The 20818-nt window shown below is 38.7% G+C and overlaps 3 protein-coding genes across 3 annotated transcripts; 1 reads left to right on the forward strand and 2 right to left on the reverse strand.

Annotated features, from left to right (window-relative positions):
* Positions 1-270: 270 nt before the first annotated feature.
* On the reverse strand, positions 271-2695 carry LOC147866188 (ras-related protein RGP1-like). The gene is made up of 2 exons (XM_087316543.1): positions 2316-2695; positions 271-985 (listed from the first exon to the last, which is right to left on the reverse strand). Exons 1-2 carry the CDS (start codon positions 2555-2557, stop codon positions 556-558), a joined length of 672 nt encoding a protein of 223 aa, XP_087172669.1. The 5' UTR covers positions 2558-2695; the 3' UTR covers positions 271-555.
* Positions 2696-5742: 3047 nt separating this feature from the next.
* Positions 5743-19411, forward strand: LOC147866189 (O-fucosyltransferase 1-like). The gene is made up of 9 exons (XM_087316545.1): positions 5743-5869; positions 6600-6795; positions 14410-14488; positions 14640-14710; positions 15799-15887; positions 15978-16104; positions 17085-17368; positions 17717-17846; positions 18407-19411. Exons 1-9 carry the CDS (start codon positions 5862-5864, stop codon positions 19031-19033), a joined length of 1611 nt encoding a protein of 536 aa, XP_087172671.1. The 5' UTR covers positions 5743-5861; the 3' UTR covers positions 19034-19411.
* LOC147866190 (uncharacterized) lies at positions 11194-13362 on the reverse strand. Its single transcript, XM_087316544.1, has one exon. The coding sequence runs from the start codon at positions 13303-13305 to the stop codon at positions 11209-11211; it is 2097 nt and encodes a 698-aa protein (XP_087172670.1). The 5' UTR covers positions 13306-13362; the 3' UTR covers positions 11194-11208.
* Positions 19412-20818: the final 1407 nt, after the last annotated feature.

Genomic DNA, 20818 nt, shown 5'->3' on the forward strand with positions numbered 1-20818 from the left:
ATTTGCAATTTCTTATTCAAACTACTTCTTGGCAATGAGATGGAAGCAATACTTTTGTTATTGATTCAATCTAAGAAAATGTACTTGTATGACAATCCTCGTAATCAATATTTGATTTTATCCTCATAAAAGAAGGCAACATTTTGACATATTTGCATTTATAATCAATCTTCCATCAATTTGTGGTTTTGCTTTGGAAAAATATACAATCTTTGTCATATACGCCATCAATTTGAGCACCATTTCTCTACAGAAAAATTTGACTCAAGCTTCAGTTCAAGAACCATTTCACTGACGTATTTTCTTTTTTACAAATACATTGCCGAACTATTGACCTCATTGAGCAGTATTACCTATCCATCTTTGCAACACAGTGCCTCACAAATATATTCAAGCACATTACTTGTTTGCCACTATACACAGATTTTATTATTACAGGAATTTGACTTCTTTATGATGACCATTATCATCGCATTTCGATGTAGTTCCAATCTCTTTGTGAGTATGTATATGATTTTATTGTTAGATGAGAGTTTGGGTTACTTACCAAAGAAATTATATACAACAACCCTTCTTTGTAGTTCCACTCTCTTGGTTGACAGGAACCTTTGTGCCACCTAACAAAGATGTAGAAGTAGTTGTTTCTTGATTTGCTATGAGCGTTTTCATACTCACAATTGCATATATCTCTTCCAAAACTTTTTGAAATGCATTCTCTACATTTGAGGCTTCCAAAGCTGAAGTCTCTAGAAAGAAGAGCCCCTCCTTCTTGGCATACTCTTTCGCATCTTCGGTTTCAACCACTCTCCGGGACTCTAAGTCAGTCTTGTTGCCAATAAGCATAACAATAATGTTGTTGTCAGCATGATTTCGGAGCTCCTCAAGCCATCGAGAAATATGTTCAAATGTTTGTTGTTTTGTGATATCGTAAATTATCATAGCTCCCAATGCTCCTCTATAGTAGGCACTAGTCACGGCTCTATATCTATCACATGAAGAAGTATGCCATCAATATCCTGTACCACAAAACCCTAGAATATTGCTTGAAACCAAGAAGAGTGTATATTGTTAGGATAGATGCATCATATCGTACTAATGTAAACATAATTAGGAACCCCCACCAAACCAAACAACACGGAACTTAAAATGCCAATGGGCTACTAAACTATAGTATGATTGATTTGGTTTTATAAGTCAATTAAGGTATGATTGCGTGTATACTTTGTAACAATATATAGCTGATAAGAACACCTCCCCCAATATAGAATCAAACAATTGGCATTTCAAAAGTCAGAATCTGTGTTCATTTTTATACTTGTGCTTATCTGGAAAATTAAGTTGTGTCGACGGATTTAAGTTATTTCTTAATCAATCAACCCTTCCTCTTTGTAATATTGGAGCCCGATGTCAATACAACTACGGTCTACTTGTTATGCCACTCTAGATTCCTATTCCTCCTTGCATTCACACTATGTCTTAACTGATGTGCCTTTCATACCTAGTCCCCACCCATGGAAATAAGGGCTACTTTTTCATGTTGCTGAAGTTGCCCATAACTCCCATGCATTCACACTATAACCTGAGTCGAAATAAGGAAGAACCAACAACTACTATGCATTCACTCTATAACCTAAGCATTAAACTTAATGTCCATCGAAATAAGGAATAAATCTTTGTGCATAACTCCTATCCATTCACTCTATACCTAAGCCATTAAATCTAATGTCCATCATTATAATAAGGGCCAGTTCTTTATGAGACCAGAGTTGCCCATAACTCATATGCATTCACAATATAGCCCAAGTATTAAACATAACCTCCATTGCAATAAGGAAGACCAGTTTGTTGGGCATTCACACTAAAACCTAATGTCCATCCAACAATTGGCTAACTATGATTGCCTAGAAGGGGGTAAAATCATGTATGTCCCAGCTATACTAACAAAGAACAGATGAAAACGCGTTATGAGCTTTGATGGTTTTCCGATCGACTAGGCAATGAGTATTGTGATTTTCATACATAATGCCCATCAGAATTAGGGCCAATTTTATACCACCATGGATTTCTAATCTAAGTGTGTCCCTTTCTTTGCATTCACACTATATTCACCAAAGTTTTGGGATTTCAGTGTCTAATGCACATGAACATAAGGGCTTGTTTTTCCACAATCATCCATTTCATCTCACACTCATCCTACGATTGGAATTAACACCCATGGAAACAAGGCCATGCTCTTATGCAAAAAAGTGGAAAGGAAAAAGAAATGAAAAATGAATTTTTAAGAATAAAGCTTCTTCCCAAAATGTACTCTTTACCTTTCCTGGCCGGCTGTATCCCATATCTGAGCTTTGATGGTTTTCTTGTCGATGGTGATGGTCCTCGTCTGGAATTCGACGCCGACAGTAGCTTTCGAGTCGAGATTGAATTCATTGCGGGAGAATCGGTTGAGGAGTTGGGATTTGCCGACACCCGAGTCGCCGATGAGGACCACTTTGAACACGTAGTCGATCTTCTGGTTGAAATCGGGGATGCCGCCGCCGCGGTACGAGCCCGCCATATCTACTGATCCGGGGGTTCGCGATCGATGGATGAATGGGTGGGGTGCCAGAAGAAAGATCCTTCTTCTTCTTCTTCTTCTTCTTCTTCTTCTTCTTCTTCTTCAACTTCTTCTTGTATGTGTGTGTGATTGATGCCTATCTTTGTCTGCCTGTCTGCCTGTCTGTCTGTCTGATTGTTTGGGAGGAACCAGTAGAGTGAGGAAATGGTTTGCTTGTTAATTCAGGAATTTGTCTTCTGTCTCCCTGTCTCTCCTGGTCAACTTGTGTGTGTATTCCTTACAAATTTGTGTAGAAATGGAAAATTACAAAAATAGCCCTACAAAATATATGTATTTACATACATACATATATACATGCATACATATACATATATATCTACATATATAAACAAGACAAAGAGGAATTCTACATATTCAAATGTTACAAATAAACAATAGATACGAATACTTCGTTTGATATACATATACTTAATCATCCTGATTATTCTATATTATTATCGATCATGTTCCTTAACAAGCGAAAACGAACATATTAAGCTTCTGATGAATTTGGGCATGCGCACATTATAGTTGGAAACATAACGCATTGTATCAAATTTGAACACAACCAGTAGTTTGTTTGGTCCAGTTTTTAGTTTCTCTTTGTACTCATGATGTTTGTCTGGCAAGCCTTATTGGGAGCATCGAAGCATGAGGGGATATTTTTGAGGCACTTGATCCTTAGTTGGAGGTGGTTCGAGTGTAATTATGCTAATGATATTCAATTGAGACTTTCAAAAATTTCCTCGAAAAGATAGCTAGCTACTTATGGAATATTGACCCCATGGTTGTTGTGTTTATTAAGTTTTTGTTGTTCACATATCACATTCAAAGTGTTTGTTATAAAATACTTATCTAAGATATATCAATATAGTTTAGCTTGGTTTTAAATTTTCCTCTTTCATGACCCTTTGCTGTCATCCGATCATTTTTGCATTATCCCCTCTTTATGCACATGGGTATATCTAAAAGTTCCAAATACAACGCATCCCACTATACATGAATGGGTGTCATATTTATGGAATCGAGGTCAATGAAAATGTTTATAGAGCCTTCTTTTGTTATGTTCCTCTATCAACCACGAAGAATAATATCATCATGTGCTTTTACTTTCCATGTAAGGTAAATGATGATTTTGAAAGTGCGTAATGTGGTAATGAAGGGAAAACATTGTCGAATGGATTTTGATTATCAATACATTAAGATATGAAAGAAATTAGCAATTCTCGTGACATTGGAAGGAAGAATATTGCATGTTTATTGGGGTAAACAAATGTGTGGAACATATTTGGTTTGAATGATGAAAATTATGATCATTTTCCTTGCATGGTGTTTGATGTTAGAAACATTGGGGGTGAAGCATCAAATTGTTTCGAACGAAGATATAATGATTATATTACTTGAATGCGCACCGAGTAAGAACCAAGTACTCGTCCATTGTAGATTTCTTTCTATATGAACTAAAGAGTGTGCACTTGAGTAGCGTAGTTGATTTTTTGTTGCATGGTCAAGCACGGTCTCATACTATCATTGGTTTGAATGATAAAAAAATAATCATTTAAACGATTATCACGTGAATACCTACTTATGGTACATAAACTAAGCGCACATGATATCGAAAAACAAATCGAGAGAAACATCTAACCCGAGGTAGAATTCGTATAATCTTAAGGCCCAGGTGACCAATTACATGGTGGGGCAAGGGTCCTTGTACTAGTGGGCGAGTCACAAAGTGATATGCAACCTCCATTGTAAACTATTTGAACAAGCAACCCTAAGGTTGCAAAACATAAAACATTAGCTCTCCATCAAGATTTTTAGTAATGTGAGGTCGCGAACCTATGAGCAATAGTTTGCTAGAATAAATTAGAGGCCTTTAAAGTCTCTTATATTATGTGTAAAGGAGATACTCATACATTGTGCTTTAGCAGTTATTAGTTGGTTTATATCAATTTCAAAATGTGAAGTAGGGCCCTGAACGAATTCAACCATATGATGGAGGTCTCATATACCCTTTATGTGTTGAGCATGCCTACATAAAATATTGAGGAATTCTTCTTCTTTCTTCTTTTTTATTCATTCTAATACAGGGGTATCCATATGGCATGGATAATTGGTTTTGTCCTCCTTATTTGCACAACCTAAGCCACACAAGGACGTTCTTGGTTAAATGACATTCATGTCTTCGAGTTATCAATTGATTCTAGTGGGTGTTTAGACCACAACAAGGTTGACATCGTTGATAATTGGGTATCAAGCATCAATATCATAATCAGTTATGAGCATATCACATGAACCCCTCTTGTATTTTACATGGTTATTCCATGAGAATGTCATATAATAAAGTTTTTTCATGCGAAATATTCAAGGGGTTCTAAATTGTTCTCATTTTACAAATGCTCAAAGAGATTGTGATGCAAGAAGGCTCATCTTGTTTGATATATTTGTGGTGTTCACGAAGTATCTCATTGAGATCAGTTGTTGCATCACAGAAGTTTGAAGCTTTTATGGAGCTCTTTGGGTAGGAAACTATTTCTACAATGCTAATAGACAATGCCACACAATCAAGATCTTGTTGCTAATATAGATATTGACCGTTCTTGAGTTGCAACTATTCCCAGGAGAATATGATGTTCGGGGGTTCAGGCTGTTCTCAGGTTAGCAATCTAATAAGCCAGGGTGTTTGTTAAGGAGCCGAAGTCTCCGCTACATTTGTTGGGCGTGCTAGAGTACTAAACCGTGAGCAATGCAAGCATTACAAAAAGGACTTTTAAGGCGCGGAGCTGGCACCAGACTTGAGGAGTCTATACATGTACATATACATGTACATACATCAACAACAATGACGACAGGGATGTGGGTTTTGGTGTTTTTGGAGGTTATAACCACCCGCGACGGAGACCGTCTGGTGGTGACATTTCAATTGTGTGATGAGAAAGAGCTCTCTTCTTCTTCTTCTTCTTCTTCTATATTACATATATATATCTCTATCACTTAATGAATGAAAAGCATGTTTTGTTTTGTTAATCATCTATCTATTTCTACACACACACACACACACACAAACTAAACCAAAAGCAGAACACAATTAAAAGAGCAACTGAGATCTATCTCTTCTTATTCAAAGTTGAATCAATGTGATTGATGTGCAGAGAGAGCTCCCTCTACACACACAAGAAGAAGAAAAGCAGCAGCAGAAGAGAGACAGATAAGCAAAGGAGGGACGTCGAGATCTCGTCTCTGAGCTCAAAGAGGGCGATTACCAATGAGGAGGTAAGTAAGCTACACAGTCAGAGAGATAGAGATAGAGATAGAGATAGAGCTAGATATATATATATATATATATATATATATATAGAGAGAGAGAGAGAGAGAGAGAGAGAGAGAGAGATAGCGAAGAGAGAAGAAGAAAAAAGGAACCCAATTTAGGAAGATCAAGAAAAAAAAAGGGTTCTTTTCTCCCAGCTCAAAGAAGGGGGGCCATATGTGGTATGTGTGTGTGTGAGAGAGAGAAGCCTTCAGACCTAGATAGTTGTAGCCTCAGTTGGTAAGATCATCCTGCCACGCTGCCATGCGTTCAACTCTTACATTCTGAAGTAAAGTAGTGCATGTAGTGAAATTTGAATCCAGGGCCAGTAAAAATCTTGGGTTAATGCAAAAAAACAAAACAAAAGGTAGATCCTTTATCAAATCTTGAAGATTTGTTGCTTCTTCTTTGATGTTGATTTTAGTATCATTACTTGGGAACATACAACCCACGGTAGTTTAATTTGCAATGTATATCCCAGTGATAAATCCAAGTTTATTGTCTTCAGATGTTGTATTATACTGCTTTGTATATACCTTAGAATTAAGCTGTGAGAAGTTCTGAAGGATCACATAATATATAGCTCTCTTTTGTGAAAAAAAAAAACAAAAGAGAGAGGGGCTTCATATTTATATCTATAGTGTTATATAATACATTACTCTTTACTGAAAGAGAAACAACAATCCTTAATTTCAGGATTCTGGGTGTGTATGGAGGCAGGCGTGTACAATTAGGAGCTGTTCCAGCAACAGCCGGGCGTCCGTTGAAACTGGCCACATCCATTTTGAGATCATTTGCAGGACGCATTTCACTGACTGTGGTTGTATTGCTCTATTGCGCCTTCTCCCTCATGTCGCGGGTTCGTGAAGATAGGCTTTTGGTGCTGTCCAATGTAAGGCAATCTACAACTATTAAGAACTAAACATTATGAAAAGATTATAGTGGGAAGAAGAAAAGCATGTAGGGGCATAGAGGGGGATTAAAAATGTTTGAATTGAGGGTACAGAGTTAATTTATTATTTGTTGAGATGGATAGGTAAATTAGTACATTATTAATGGCCAAGGGAGAGACCAAAGACGATCTATGGACATAGCTGAGCCCATTGTGAGGATTGGCCTTTGGTCCTCTTAATTTTATGAAATTGATGCCAAGGTGTAAACAATGAAGCCAACATCAAGATAGAAGAAAGGGCAGAGAGGAAGAAAGAAAATTGTATTCATGAAGGATGAGAAGTGAAGTGATTATTTGTAGAGCAGAGAGATAGAAAGTGCGAGAGAAAAGAAAGGAAATATTTATTTATGTCTTTTACATGGCTGGAATGGCCTATGAGACAGCACAAGGGATTACATCTGGAAATGCTGTCTGATCTTGGAGAACAACAAACCAAAATAAATAAAAAGAAGTATAATGGAAATTATAGTGGCTCTCTAATTCGAAATCCTGATGGTGCAATTGATAGATCTTTTCCTGCATACCGCTGTGTGCATATATGCCCGTCTCAATCTCTAACTGATGGGAAGAGGTTTAAGCTGCCCTATTAACACTATAGAGTGCTCCAGAGAGATGTATATCTATATAAGAGGGTATGATAGTAAATCCATCCCATGAAGAATGTAAAAATAGGGCCATGTATTGGATCGTTTCCTACCTAGAAACATTATAAGGTTGATCTGTGTTATATCATTATACGGTTTAATTATATTAGTTGGAATTGATTTATTCTTTTCCACTTTGGTCATATAGCCAAGTGCGAACTCTCCAAGCTATTGGAATGGGTGTAGTGTATTTATATTTATGCCACATCATTGGAAATAATCTTTCATTCCAGAGATATTTTCATGACATAAGTCCAACCTTGAGAACGTATTCTTTGAGAGATCTCGAATTTTTATGATAGAAATAATTGATTGGAATAGTGCTACATGCACTATCTCCTTATCATGAAGAATGTGTCTTGCTATGTTTTGCACTCCATCACTGAGTTGATGTTCAGCAGTACTGTCTAGAAAGAAGGTCAGAGAAAGAAAGAAAGAAGAAGGATATATTAACGTCTTTTAAGAGGCCAAAATGGCCTATAAGACCAAACAAGATCGGCCAAAATCGGCCTATGAGAAAGTATGGATGACTTCATGTGACACATACTGAAACAAAATTTAAAAGCTCTACGCTTCCCCAAGCTTCATGTTCATGATCTAAATGCGTGTGGTGGAAAGATTTTGGAGATGGTTTACAAGCATGAAGTGAATAACTAATATGTATCGGTTAGGTGATATTCGAAATTAGTTGGTCGTGTGGAACAATGCTATGACAAAACTGAAGAGGTGAATCATACTGTCTTATAGGCCAAAATTGGCCTATTAGACAGTATGGGTGAATTCATGCCATGCATACTTAAACAAAAATAAAAGCCCTAGGCTTCCTAAAGCTCCACGAGATCATGATCTAAATGCTTGTGATGGAGTGATTTTGGAATGCAGATGTTTTACAAGCATGAAGTGAATAATTAATATGTATGGGTTTAGTAGTGGTTAGCGAACTTTGTATCTGAGGTTTATTGGTTTGGTTAAATGACACTACGATGAAATTTAACAAGTACATCTGGGTATCCATGTTCAGATCAGGCATGGAAAGTAATGATCTCCATGATCTGGAGATGGTATGGCCCATGTGTCTTATATCTTGGGAACTCTTGTTGCAGTCTCTGTTGTCGGCATTCATTTGCTCACACTCCTTGGCAAGTTGTTAGTGGAGATAGGAGCTATTGAAAAAATCAGTGATGTGTGATTGCCAGTGTATCCCTCCCGCTGATGTAAAGGTTGATTGCCTATGCTTTTGAAGCTTGAGCAACATTTAGCCAATCTGTCGTGGTTCATCATTTTTTGGACAGTGGATTCTGTATAGAGGGTAGTATACCTCTCTCTGATGCAGTAAGCTGGGCATCTACACAAATGTTCCTCGCTTTCCATCTCTCCGTCACATAATTTGCAAAATCTTTCAGCTCTAGATATGCAAAATGCTCGTCCTGCCTCAATCTTTAGATGTGGATCTTTGATCGGGGTTGGGGTTCTCTTATACTTTTCTAGGCAGTTGCCAAGTCTTTGCTCTTGAAGAGGTGGTATAAATCCCACTATTGTGCTTCCTCATAGATGTGCTTTTTTTGGCATGTAAATGTTCTCATTTTTTTGCAAGCTATTTTATTCTGTAATCCTTCTTCCAGGAATGATTCGTCTGGACAATGTTTGATAAGGGAAACAATTGATGGCAGAGGTATCGAGTATAGTTGACAGTTGGGAGATGAGGCTTCAGGGCGTCAAGGGATGTGGGCTATCTAGATGGTAGAGTCCTTGTTAGACATGTGGACTATAAGTTTTTACTAGTTTATGGGTTAAGTGGATGATTGTGCTTAGGGACGGGGTTAATGATGAGGGCAAAGTGGTTGTGATGGTGTGTTGAACATAAGAGTTATGGAAAGTTAACTATGGTTTGAGGCAATTGGGCAAGGTGGGATGGTGACGGTTTTGATAGTTTGGGTGGCTTCCCTCACCCCAACGACATACAACTGTCTTCCCACAACCTCCCAGTGGGTAGTGTGCAAAGTCACTAGAATTTGGCCATGAGTTTATGTTAGAGACATAGACTAATGTAAGCATTAGATAAGGATAGAATATAGATGAATAGATAGATCTAGATAGAGAGGAGAGAGAGAAAGAAGGGTGCCGATCCACCCGACCACCCCCGAGCGAAGGGATTGAGACGGACTCGAGCCTCGATCGGCGTCCCATACCACCGCCGTGGCGTCGAGTCGTACCTGTTGTTGGCGCGCTCGCTACAAGAGTTGACCCACCACAAGACAAAGTCTCGACGTAGTCAACAAGCTGCCCAAATGAGGGTAGCTAGGCCTCTTATTTATAGCGATACCCAAGGCCCCCAGGCAAGTTCACACTTGGCCTAATGGGTTGTCTCAATCCCGAGGATTAAAAGTAATCCTCCCCTTCTTTACACTCTCATTTAACCCTTACACTTATCCACGTGTATAGAATACTACGGTAAATTCTCACCATGGGATATTATATGGTCATGCCCGTAACAGTTTATGTTGTTTTAGATATCTAGGTGGTGTCAAGAACCTAGCTTTATTAGATGTTTTCCATCTCCTGTATTGTCTGGCCCCGAGTTAGGTAAGCTCGTGCATGTTCTCAAGTTCTCCACAAATATCTAATGTCGTCAATTCTGGGGCTTCCAAGTCATAGCTGTCACCTTTTCTATTTTGCATCCTGGCATTGAAGTCTCCCATGAGGAATACGTCTATCTGTTCCTTGATTATTGCCATTTACTTCTGCATATTTTGATCTCAATGATCTCAGACAGGACACTGTAAGGTGATTCAATTTCTTTGTGATTATTGCCATTTACTTCTGCATATTTTGATCCCTTGGGAGGGAAGTACCATAGCGCAATGAATAGGACTCATGTCTCTGAGTGCTCAAACCAGACCCACATCTATCTACCTTGTACATCCCGTTCCACCACCTGTATGTGTGGATGTGATGCTCATCAGAAGAGAAACACAACCTCTGCCAATCTGAGCAGGCCAGGAAGCAGAATATGCCTATTGACTGTGTGACGCCCAGGCAGAGAACAACCCCAGTGAGCTGAAGCCGCCTCCAAGAATGTCTTCCATTCGTAAAGGTACACAAACGGTTCAACAATTTTATTTTTGTTTATGGTCCGTTTGCAGCTAAGCCTCTGTCCCATGGCTGTGCGACATGTTGGACATCCAGTAGACATGGTAAATAACAGTGTGAACTGGCTACCTATAACTACAAGACCCGAGGTTCGAATATTAATGCAATAGATTAGACATTGTAACCGTTGAACACAACCAGAGAATGTACCTTGTGTAAAAGACAATGATCATAGTCGACAATAAAGCATGAATAAGTTGAAGGAGAAATACACCTTCAAGACAATACGGCCAAATGGCGGATGATGGAGGTATGCTGTGCCTCATCATCCATCTCTGTAAAAGGGCCGAAGAAGAATGTAAAGAGAGAGAGAGAGAGAGAGAGAGAGAGAGAGAGAGAGAGAGAGAGAAAGAAGAAAGAAGAAAGAAAGATATATTAACGTCTTTTAAGAGGCCAAAATGGCCTATAAGACCGAATAAGAGATTACATCTTAAATGTTTTCTCGTCTTTGAGAACAAATCAAAATAAAGTAAATATTACACAATAAATATAAAAGTAAATAAGATGAAGAGAAAAGAGACGAGAGAATCTGGTTTTTGGCACATGCAAGATTCTCAAGTTAGGTGTATTGTAGCCTTTGTCTCCGAAAGATCTCTATCATAGGTCGATCTAGAATGGAAATGTCTCCAAAGCGAGGGAAGCACCTACGATGGCGGGAGATAATGGCTTTTATTTGTCGATGACAAGGGTGTCGGGGTCGTGGTCCATGGGGCCGGGGCCTACGTGCACGGCAAATTGCCATTGCCCGATCAATCGTAACCCCTTTGTTATATCCTGGTCTGGATCCCATTTCTGTATCCTGGGGTTGATTTCTAGCATTAGGAGTGATGGAGCTAAAGAAAGTTGTGATTGTTCTTTGTGGATGAGCTTGTGTGGCTGTATTCTTCAACAACTTTTCCCGATGTCTCTTGAGCTCGAGCAAGAAAAGTCCTAGGCATCTTTGGTCCTCATATTCCATTACCTTGCGTAGTGGGCCAAAGCCTTGTTTAAAGAGGCAATGGTATCTCCCTCTGATTTCATAAAAGACACTACAATGACAAACGTAGTGTTCTTCAGATTCCACTCCTTGATGACACAATTGGCAAATTCTCTCTTCTAGAGGTAGTCGTGTATATCTGCCCACCTCAATCTGTAGCTGATGTGATGAGGTTCGCAGCTGCCCTATCACACTACGCAACGCATAGGATAGATGTATGTCCATATAAGGTGGCCTGATGACAAATCCATCCTCCGATGTATGTAAGAAGTGTGTCTTATAGTGGGCCATCTTTGTACCAAGTGCTATTTTGGGGCTGATCCATGTTATCTTGTTTTCTAAGTTAATAATATCAGTTCGGATCACTCTATTCTTTTCCACTTTGGTCATATTGAGATGGGGACAATCCAAGCTATATTGGAACGGGGGTAGTGCATTTATACTCATGCCATGTGACTCGAACCATTGCTGCATTTGAGCATACCAACAATGAGTGTCTCCATTTTCAGCCAATTGTCTTGATGACATAAGTGCCAACCTTGGGTACCTTCGTTTAGGGAGCTCCCAAAGACGTTGGATAAATGTCACTGATCGGAACAATGCCTCGGTTATTATAGGTGCTGCTCCCATCTCTGCCCGGATTATATCGTGGGGCACCGATGCTTTGCTCCTTATCATGCGAGCAATCATTGACACTAAAGGTCTCTCTAAATCTTTCCAATGATTTGCCTTGTTAAGACTCGGTCCCCATGTCTCTACTCCATAGAGAAGAGTTGGTGTGACAAGTGTATCAAATAACCACAGCTTAGTCCGTGGCTCTTGGAACTGCAAATGTGCACATTGTCTTTCGAGAGCACCCAGGGCTGCATATCCACGAGAAAGTCGGGCACAAGCGGCCTCCTGTAAGGAGAACCTAGGTCCTGTAAATGTTACTCCTAGGTATGTGTAGGAGCGTGTGTATTCCACCTTTTCCTCTCCCAAGAAGAATTCTGGTTCTGATCTTGTTACCCATGCTTGGGTGGTGTTAAACACCATCACTTTAGTTTTATTCAGGTTGATTGACAAACCTTTGTCCGTACAAAATAGTTTTAAGGCATTTAGATGTCTTTGTAGTCCCTCCGGAGAGTCAGAGATCAGCACAATATCATCGGCATATAGTAATATCTGTATAGCTATACCTGCTAGGTGTGCTCCGGAACCACCAAATCTCTCTATGTACTGTGATACCTCATCTATATAGAGACCGAAGAGTGTGGGGGATAGTGGGCATCCTTGCTTCACGCCAATTGTGCTGGCCACCACCTCTGACAAGCCCTTAGGAGACCGAACTTTTCCTAAAACAGATTCATAGAGTGCATAGATTCCCCATTGCATATCTATAGGAAGACCAATGGCCTCTAGCCGCTGCATAAGCCGAGCACGTGGCACAGTGTCAAAGGCTTTTCGGAAATCCACAAAGCAGCAATAAATCCTCTTATTGTGGGCTCTGCCCTCCTCAATAAGGGCCCGGAGGGTGAATATGTGATCCAAAGTTGTGAAACCCTTCCGAAAGCCTGCCTGTCCAATTGAACGGCAGCCATTTTGCTCTGCCCATATACTCAATTCTGATTCCAGAATCGAGCCATATAGTTTAGCCAAGTAATGGCCAATCATGATTGTCCTATAGTTGCTTGGCATCATGGGGTTTCCACTCTTAAGGATTGGCACAATGGTATGCTGAGTCCATCTAGTAGGAAAACCTTCGCACATGGCTCTATTAAAGATGTGTGCTAGCAATGGGAGCAAGGTGTCACGGGCATAGATAAAGTGTTCACCCACCAAGCCATCATGATCTTGGGCCTTCCCGAATTGTAGCCTATCAATGGCATTTCTTACATTTTGTGGTGTAAAGAAAGTTGATTCATGTGGGCGTGAGGCATTCGGGTGGGGAAGAGGAGGTTGCCCCGGGGTATCATATAGGACCTTTGCATATTCGTGCCACAGAGAGAGAGAGAGAGAGAGAGAGAGAGAGAGAGAGAGAGAGAGAGAGAGAGAGAGAGAGAGAGAGAGAGAGAGAGAGAGAGAGAGAGAGAGAGAGAGAGAGAGAACCCTTAGATTAATCATACGAGCATTAGAAGAGTACATATCCTAACTAGAAGACAGAGGAGAAATAGAGTTTTACATTAAAGAAGAAGAAGCTGGGGTCTCGATGTATCTGAACATATTGCATAGTGTTTTCTCAAGATTTGTTAAACGTCCTTCCATCTCTCGAGGCTTCTCATGGGTTTGGTGGTGTTTGGCGGTGATGTTATTTGTTTCAAGGGTGGTCTAGACAGACACATTCTCCAATGAGTGTGTGCTTGTTTACACAAGGTGTACGGTTGACCTTGATTTCTCAACAATGCACACAAATAACACACACACACATTCACATATCTTCTAATCATCTCCTCTGCATCACTTAACAATCCTCGATAGGGTTAATTCTCTTGTTCTTTACAAAAGCTCATACAATCCATAATCCTTGGGCAGGTAACAGACCAAACAGTTAATAAAGCTCCAACAAGAGGTATATCATTAGATGGAAAATCTGGTCTTTTGAAGGTTTATGTGCACTCCCCATATCAATGATGTCAAATAGAGCATTCATTGGTATGGGTTACAAAAACATAAATGGAGTGGGAAAATTTTAAATATGGATTATGAATGCGAAAATAGAATGGGAGCATCCTAATTTATCTTCGTCAATATTCACAGCAATTATCCTAATTGTGGTAAACTCAGTTTTTTCTCTGCTTAATGTAGATAGATGTAGATGATTTATGGGGACCTCGCTCTTCAGATGGTTGGCGTCCTTCCTCTGTACCTTCACCTAATTGGAAATGTAAGTGAGTTATACGCAAGATTACAAACTAAGTCGGGAGAAATAAATCTTTTGTTTGTATTTGTCAACAGTGTTTTTGGAAAAAGTTTCAAAAGCAAACTTTGGATAAATTTTAACACAAACTATCGTCTCTGGTTTTTATATTTGGCAGCACCACCATATGTGAAAAATGGCTATCTTCTTGTTCGTTGTAATGGAGGGCTTAACCAGCAGCGTAGTGCTGTAAGCTTTTTCATGCTTAAACTTGAACAGTTTGATATTCTACAGCTATGTGTTGTTGTTCTTGCTAATGGTTTGGTAAGGTTTTTGGCATTAATCGGCCGTGTCATTTCATTTTGGGGTCGTTTTGTTTGCTAGACTTTTTTCACTAAGGTTGCAGCGGGATAGAAAGTAGTCTTACTGTCACTTTAGGCTATGGATTGTGTAAAATCAAGGCTTTTAGCACAATAAAAGGTTGTCTTCTAGAGTTTCTATATTTCCGTATAATTGTGTATAGACTGCCATATCACTGTAGGGAATTGGAAATTTTAACATAATAGCATTGAAATTGTGCTTTGAACAGGCTTTTTTACTCTTTTTGACTTTCAAGTCAATTTGTGCTTAGCTTTTTTCATGAAGGTTTCAGCACAATAGGCAATAGGTGTATTATTCCTAGAGGCCATGGATTGGAAAAAAAACAGGGTTTTTAACACGAGTATTGGTCATTTTCCAGGATTTCAGTCTTCAATTAGGATTCTGCATGGAAAGTAGGTTTTTGAGCATTATAGCATAGGAATTAGGTTTTTGAGCATGTTACCACTCAACTCAAATGATTTATTGAATAGAGGAAGAGACAAAAATTTGCATTGTAGAATCTCAGTACTATCTCTAGTAATAATTGTGACACTTCTTTTGTACCAATCGAATATAAAGTCTTATCCGGTCTTTTCCTGCAAGTATTGAAGTTAGCACTTTCAGTAATATATCCAGGTTATTTCTCTTGATTCCTCCTAATTTTGCTAAGCTACTGCATGAGGTCACTGTCTCTAGTGTTATGGAAGAATAAGGGTTTTGGGGCCCAAGCAGAAACTGAAAGTTTTAAGGGCAAAATGACCTATGTGACCAAAGCATTTTGCCAATCTACACAACTGGCGCAATTGTACTCATCATAAATATGATAAATAGAATATAAACAAATTAGAAGCTAAAATTGAGGCATGTTCCTCAATATGGCCCTCGTTGGATATTCTAGATCAAAAGAAATTGAGTGTATGTATCTTGTAAAGCACCAAGAGAGTGTTCTCTCACTTTGTATGGAATTACTTTTGCAGATATGTAATGCTGTCCTCGCAGCAAGGATTATGAATGCAACACTTGTTTTACCAGATCTTGATACAAATTCATTTTGGAATGATAAAAGGTGTGTGATATGACAGTCATATTATTTGATGAAGCATTAATCATGCATCTATACCTCCTAGTTTTCAATAATAAAAATTGGATATTTCAGTGGATTTTCAGGTATCTATGATGTTGATCATTTTATCAAATCACTAAGTAATGATGTGGAAATCGTGTCCACACTCCCAAGTTTCTGGATGGTTGGAAACAAGAAGAAGAAGCTGAAATCTTTTCAGGTTAATCATTTGCATCATGAGATTTTGAACTTGAAGACAAACATTAAGCTCTATTCAGGGAAATTGAAAGCTTTTCAGATCAATTGAACTAAAATTTTAAATATGCTGATATAAAAAATAAAATAAAAATCAAAGTTATTAAATTATGAATTTCTTTGAATGAAAAATCTATTATGAGGTTTCGTCAGGGGCAATGAATTAGAATTAGAATTAGAAATTTTTAGTTTGCACAAATAGGCCAATCTTGACTCACGGAACCTAAATACACAAAATTTCGCGATATTTGCTTGCTTCCTGAGAAGTGATGTTCATGCTTTGGAGCAAAAAGTGTCTGTGTGAATGGTGCATATACATATGAGCTCAACCTTCTAGGTGGTGCTTTAAGGATGGCAACTAAGTTATAGGATCCTCTTAATATGGCACCTAATGTCTCATGAATCACAATATATGCCAAGCAGGTATAAAGAAAGTGATATTCATCCTCTACTAGATCTTCATTGCATGCCTTACATGTCATCATACTTTATGTATTTTGAAAACATGATGCAACTTCAATACCTAGCGTGTGTGATCAAGTGCCAAGAACTGTAAGGGCTCTGTGGGAGCTAAGATTCATGTTGACTGTAAGGTATGGTTGAACACAATTAATAGGCATTCTCACATAATATTGAATTCAACATTCATGGTTGATGTTCACAAGGTAATATTCCAATTCGGACTTTTGGCGTCTTGCCATTTCATCCTTAGATTCTTCATGTCTTTCCTCAGTAAGCACATTGCATAGCATCAGCCAACAAATCAAAAAAGAGAGAGGAAAATGAATTTATGGAAGAGTATTGAAAAGATAGATCTTTGGGCTAAACAGAAATATTCATCTAAGTTCAACTTCAAAAGTAAACAGAAATATTTCATCCAACTTATATTTCAAAACGAAACAGAACTATTTCATCTAATTTCATGTATGCTAAAAACTGGTACAGTTACGGCCGCCACGAGATGCATCTCCTGAATGGTATCAAACTGTGGCAGTGGAGAAAATGAAGGAACATGGCGCTATATATCTCACTCCATTTTCACATCGTCTGGCAGAAGAAATCAATAACTATGAGTACCAAAAGTTAAGATGCCGTGTAAATTTCCATGCACTGAGGTTCAACAAGGATGTAATGAAGCTGAGTCAGCTAATAGTTCGTCGTCTCCGATCTGAGGGGCATTTTATGGCTATCCATCTTCGGTTTGAAATGGACATGCTTGCTTTTGCAGGGTAAGTCTTGTATATTCCCTTTGCTGTTCCATGGTAATCAGATCTTCTTGTGTATGTCTTCTACACAATTCTCTATTCCAGTTCAATAATCTTACCATTTATATCCATAACACATCATGAAGAACAACATTACTAATACTCCCATTACGAAAGATCTTTGTGTGCCATTTGATGGTTTATCTATTTTCCAAAAGTAAGAACTTAAACGAACATTATCTTATCATGACATAAATATGGCATTTAACATCCAAGCTGTATGTGCTCAAATCTTCCTTTTTACTGGTCCAGTTACTGGCACATATTCTAAGCAACATGATTATTTGACCCAGCATTTTTTGAGTTGTGCAGGTGTCTTGCTATCTTCACGCCAGAAGAGCAAGAAATACTCATGAAATATCGGAAAGAGAATTTTGCAGAAAAGCATCTTGTACATGACGAGAGAAGAATGATTGGAAAATGTCCTCTTACACCAGAAGAGGTCGAAATCGTCCTATTCCATCGTTTACAAACTCAGCAAAATTGATTGCAAATTTACCATGTTTATACATTAATGGTCATGTGTTGTATGTGTATTTAATTTAAAGGGTTAATATCTTCCAGATTGGGGTTGAGAATATGTGATTGAGCCTGCATGAGATTATCCGATGGTGTACACAAAATTTCTGTGGATCATTCATTTCTTTGTGCGTTATTAGCATTAGTGATGAGAGAATTTTGTCCAAGTTGTGCTAGTTTTTCACTTTCTCTTGGGCTGAACATACAGTTTTCAGCCCATTCAGAATTGGTGATTGTCGTCTGTGGATGTGATCCAAGCATTCTTTTGAAATCCTTAGGCCTTTTATTTCTTTCTGTCCACTCTGGATTTAGTGCGTATCATCTAATGGTGGATGGAAAGGTTCTTTTGAATTCATGATTGCTTGGGTGCGATTGGCATTGGTGACAATTGTCAAGGCAGTGATCTTGCATTTAACACAAGTGAGCATTAATTAAAAACTAAAACTAAGGTTGGTCTTATTATGATATCTTATTATTTCACAGGTTGGTCTCATTCTGACTGCCATGGGCTTCAACAATACAACACGAATCTACATTGCAGCAGGTGATATTTTTGGAGGAGAACGATTCATGCGTCCTTTAAGGAACTTCTTCCCTCGTCTCGTGAACCGAACTTCTATAGCAACTGCAGAGGAGTTGGCATCCGTTAAGGCTGAAGGCAAAGGCTTACTTGGTCCAGCTGTTGATTACATGGTATGTCTCTTAGCAGACATATTCATGCCTACATATGATGGACCTAGCAATTTTGCCAATAACCTCATGGGTCACCGCCTATACTATGGATTCCGAACAAGCATTCAGCCTGATCGGAAAGCCCTTGCTCCGATATTTAAGGAGTATGAGAGTGGAAATACGAGGAATTTTGAAGGGAAAATTAGGCTGGTTATGCAAGATACTGCGTTTGGTGGTCCACATCCTCGTATACACCCGGAGTCATTTTATACTAATCCATGGCCAGAATGCTTTTGTAAAAGCACTTCTGAATCAATGAAAGAAAAATGCCCTGCTGGGATTACTGAGGTTAATGATTATGAAGTAATTGAAGGTGATGGTGAAGTAGAGTCTTCATCATCTAAGATACAGGACAATGAGAAAAGCGATCGAAGATGAGAGCAATGCAATTGACAATTGAATGTTATGGAATAGGGAGGTAAGGATCGATGGCTGCTATACCCTATTATCCAATGTGATGCATTTATTCAGTTATCTATTGAAACATTCTGAGCGTATGTAAATCATCAAATTTTGCCTTGAATTCCATAATCTTGTAAATGTATTAGCATGACCAAATCCTGTGGTTGCTTAAGAGAAGCAATGTAATTTATAATTATCCCCCATTTTGATTGTTTCTCATCCCCAGTGACATACATGCTACAGGTGGCCAGTTGATCACCTTGTCATTTTTTTAGGAAACCTATTGGCTTCCATGCATAACTTGTTGATTTGCGTGAAGGCTATGAGAAAAGACTGATGGGTCTCAGTTTAGTTTTTGACTACTGTGATAATTGTTTGTGAATGACATTCCTCATAACAGGGCTTGTTTTATTTTGTCATGTGGATGTGACAGCTTTGGCGTGTACTGCAAGTCATGAAAGAAATGTTCTGATACAGATACTGAAATGTATGTATATTGAAGGTGGTATGATCATTCTTCAGTAAATATATGCGTTTTTGTCTTCCACATGCATAATTTAAGTTTATTCCTTAACAGCTATTGCTCAAATAAGCTTCTTTACTGCTGTCAATTAGCACCAATAGAAAATGACATGTCACAAAATCTGCTACTTTTGATTGATTATATCAAAGTCTAGGGTTTAAGAAGACTTACAGATGGCCCCAATCATGATGGGAGTGTTGCTTGAGATGGATCAGGAACTGTGTGAATGACGACTCATTGGGATGCTGGCATATCATGTCATAGAAACAGTTGTACTCATCCTGTACCCAGAGTTTTGGATCAAACATGTTGCCCAATGTTGCACAGAGCATAAAATGTGGGGAAACAGCCCAGTGGTGCTTGCCTCACTTTCAGAGTTGCTAGACAGGCTTGCTAAACAGGTTGTGGAGGAAGTCGTCGTACAAAATGGAGGAAGTCAGTAAGAGAGGACGTGGATGGAGTGGCAAGGTGACCTTGTTGTAATAGAAACAAAGGAGTGTGGTTCATGAAAGTCATCTCATGGTGATCATTGTAAATCACCTGCTGCTGCTATGAACTGAGTTACGTTGTGATGGCAAACAAGGTGGATATGGTGGTTTCAACAGTTATTCTGCTCAATTTCCACTGATCTTCTGTTTTTGGTAACTGCACAATACTTATACACCACAACAATACTATGACCAGTACCACCACTATAGTCCATTGCGCAACATCAGCTTGGGCGACTCTGCCCTTTTCCTTGACTGTCACATGCTATTGATTTCTTAGCCAATTGGTTGGGCAGTTTCTTCTCAATGGCCCAAGTCACAGCCTAACCATAAAGGACTCTTAACTATTGTCTCTTTGTCTTAATTGCAAGATGCAACAATGCAAACATGACAGTAACCAGTTATTTACTCTGAACTCTGAACATTATTCTCAAGTTTTCTCTCTTACACAGTGCTCATACTGTGATCAGTACAAAAGAATGTAGTACAAGAATGAAGAGAGTTAAACGACAAAAACATTTTCTTTGGTGCGTTGTGATCTCACAATGTAATGTTAAAAGAGAAATGCATTGGTCAACTTGCCAATAATTGCTTTTAATTGACATGTAGGTTTTCTATTTAACACAACCTTTATTTCCTATCCTGGCCTATGACATATGACCAAGTTATATACATTATTACCTAGGTTAGTATATAATTATATACTAACTGAGGCCAACAATCTTTTCAAGCCTTTGTGTGAGTCAGGTG

Source organism: Azolla caroliniana, unplaced genomic scaffold (genome assembly GCF_043228905.1).
Source record: "Azolla caroliniana isolate FFs.n. ecotype wild unplaced genomic scaffold, voAzoCaro1.0.p SCAF_3, whole genome shotgun sequence".
NCBI classification, from domain to species: Eukaryota; Viridiplantae; Streptophyta; class Polypodiopsida; order Salviniales; family Salviniaceae; genus Azolla; species Azolla caroliniana.

Coding starts and splice junctions, on each gene's coding strand:
- LOC147866188 (XM_087316543.1), bottom strand. CDS start 2,557: ATGGCGGGCTCGTACCGCGGCGGCGGCATCCCCGATTTCAACCAGAAG. Junction 986..2,315: donor GATACAGCCGGCCAGGAAAG/GTAAAGAGTACA, acceptor TTCATGTGATAG/ATATAGAGCCGTGACTAGTG.
- LOC147866189 (XM_087316545.1), top strand. Junction 15,888..15,977: donor TCATTTTGGAATGATAAAAG/GTGTGTGATATG, acceptor TGGATATTTCAG/TGGATTTTCAGGTATCTATG. Junction 16,105..17,084: donor AGAAGCTGAAATCTTTTCAG/GTTAATCATTTG, acceptor AAACTGGTACAG/TTACGGCCGCCACGAGATGC.
- LOC147866190 (XM_087316544.1), bottom strand. CDS start 13,305: ATGATGCCAAGCAACTATAGGACAATCATGATTGGCCATTACTTGGCT.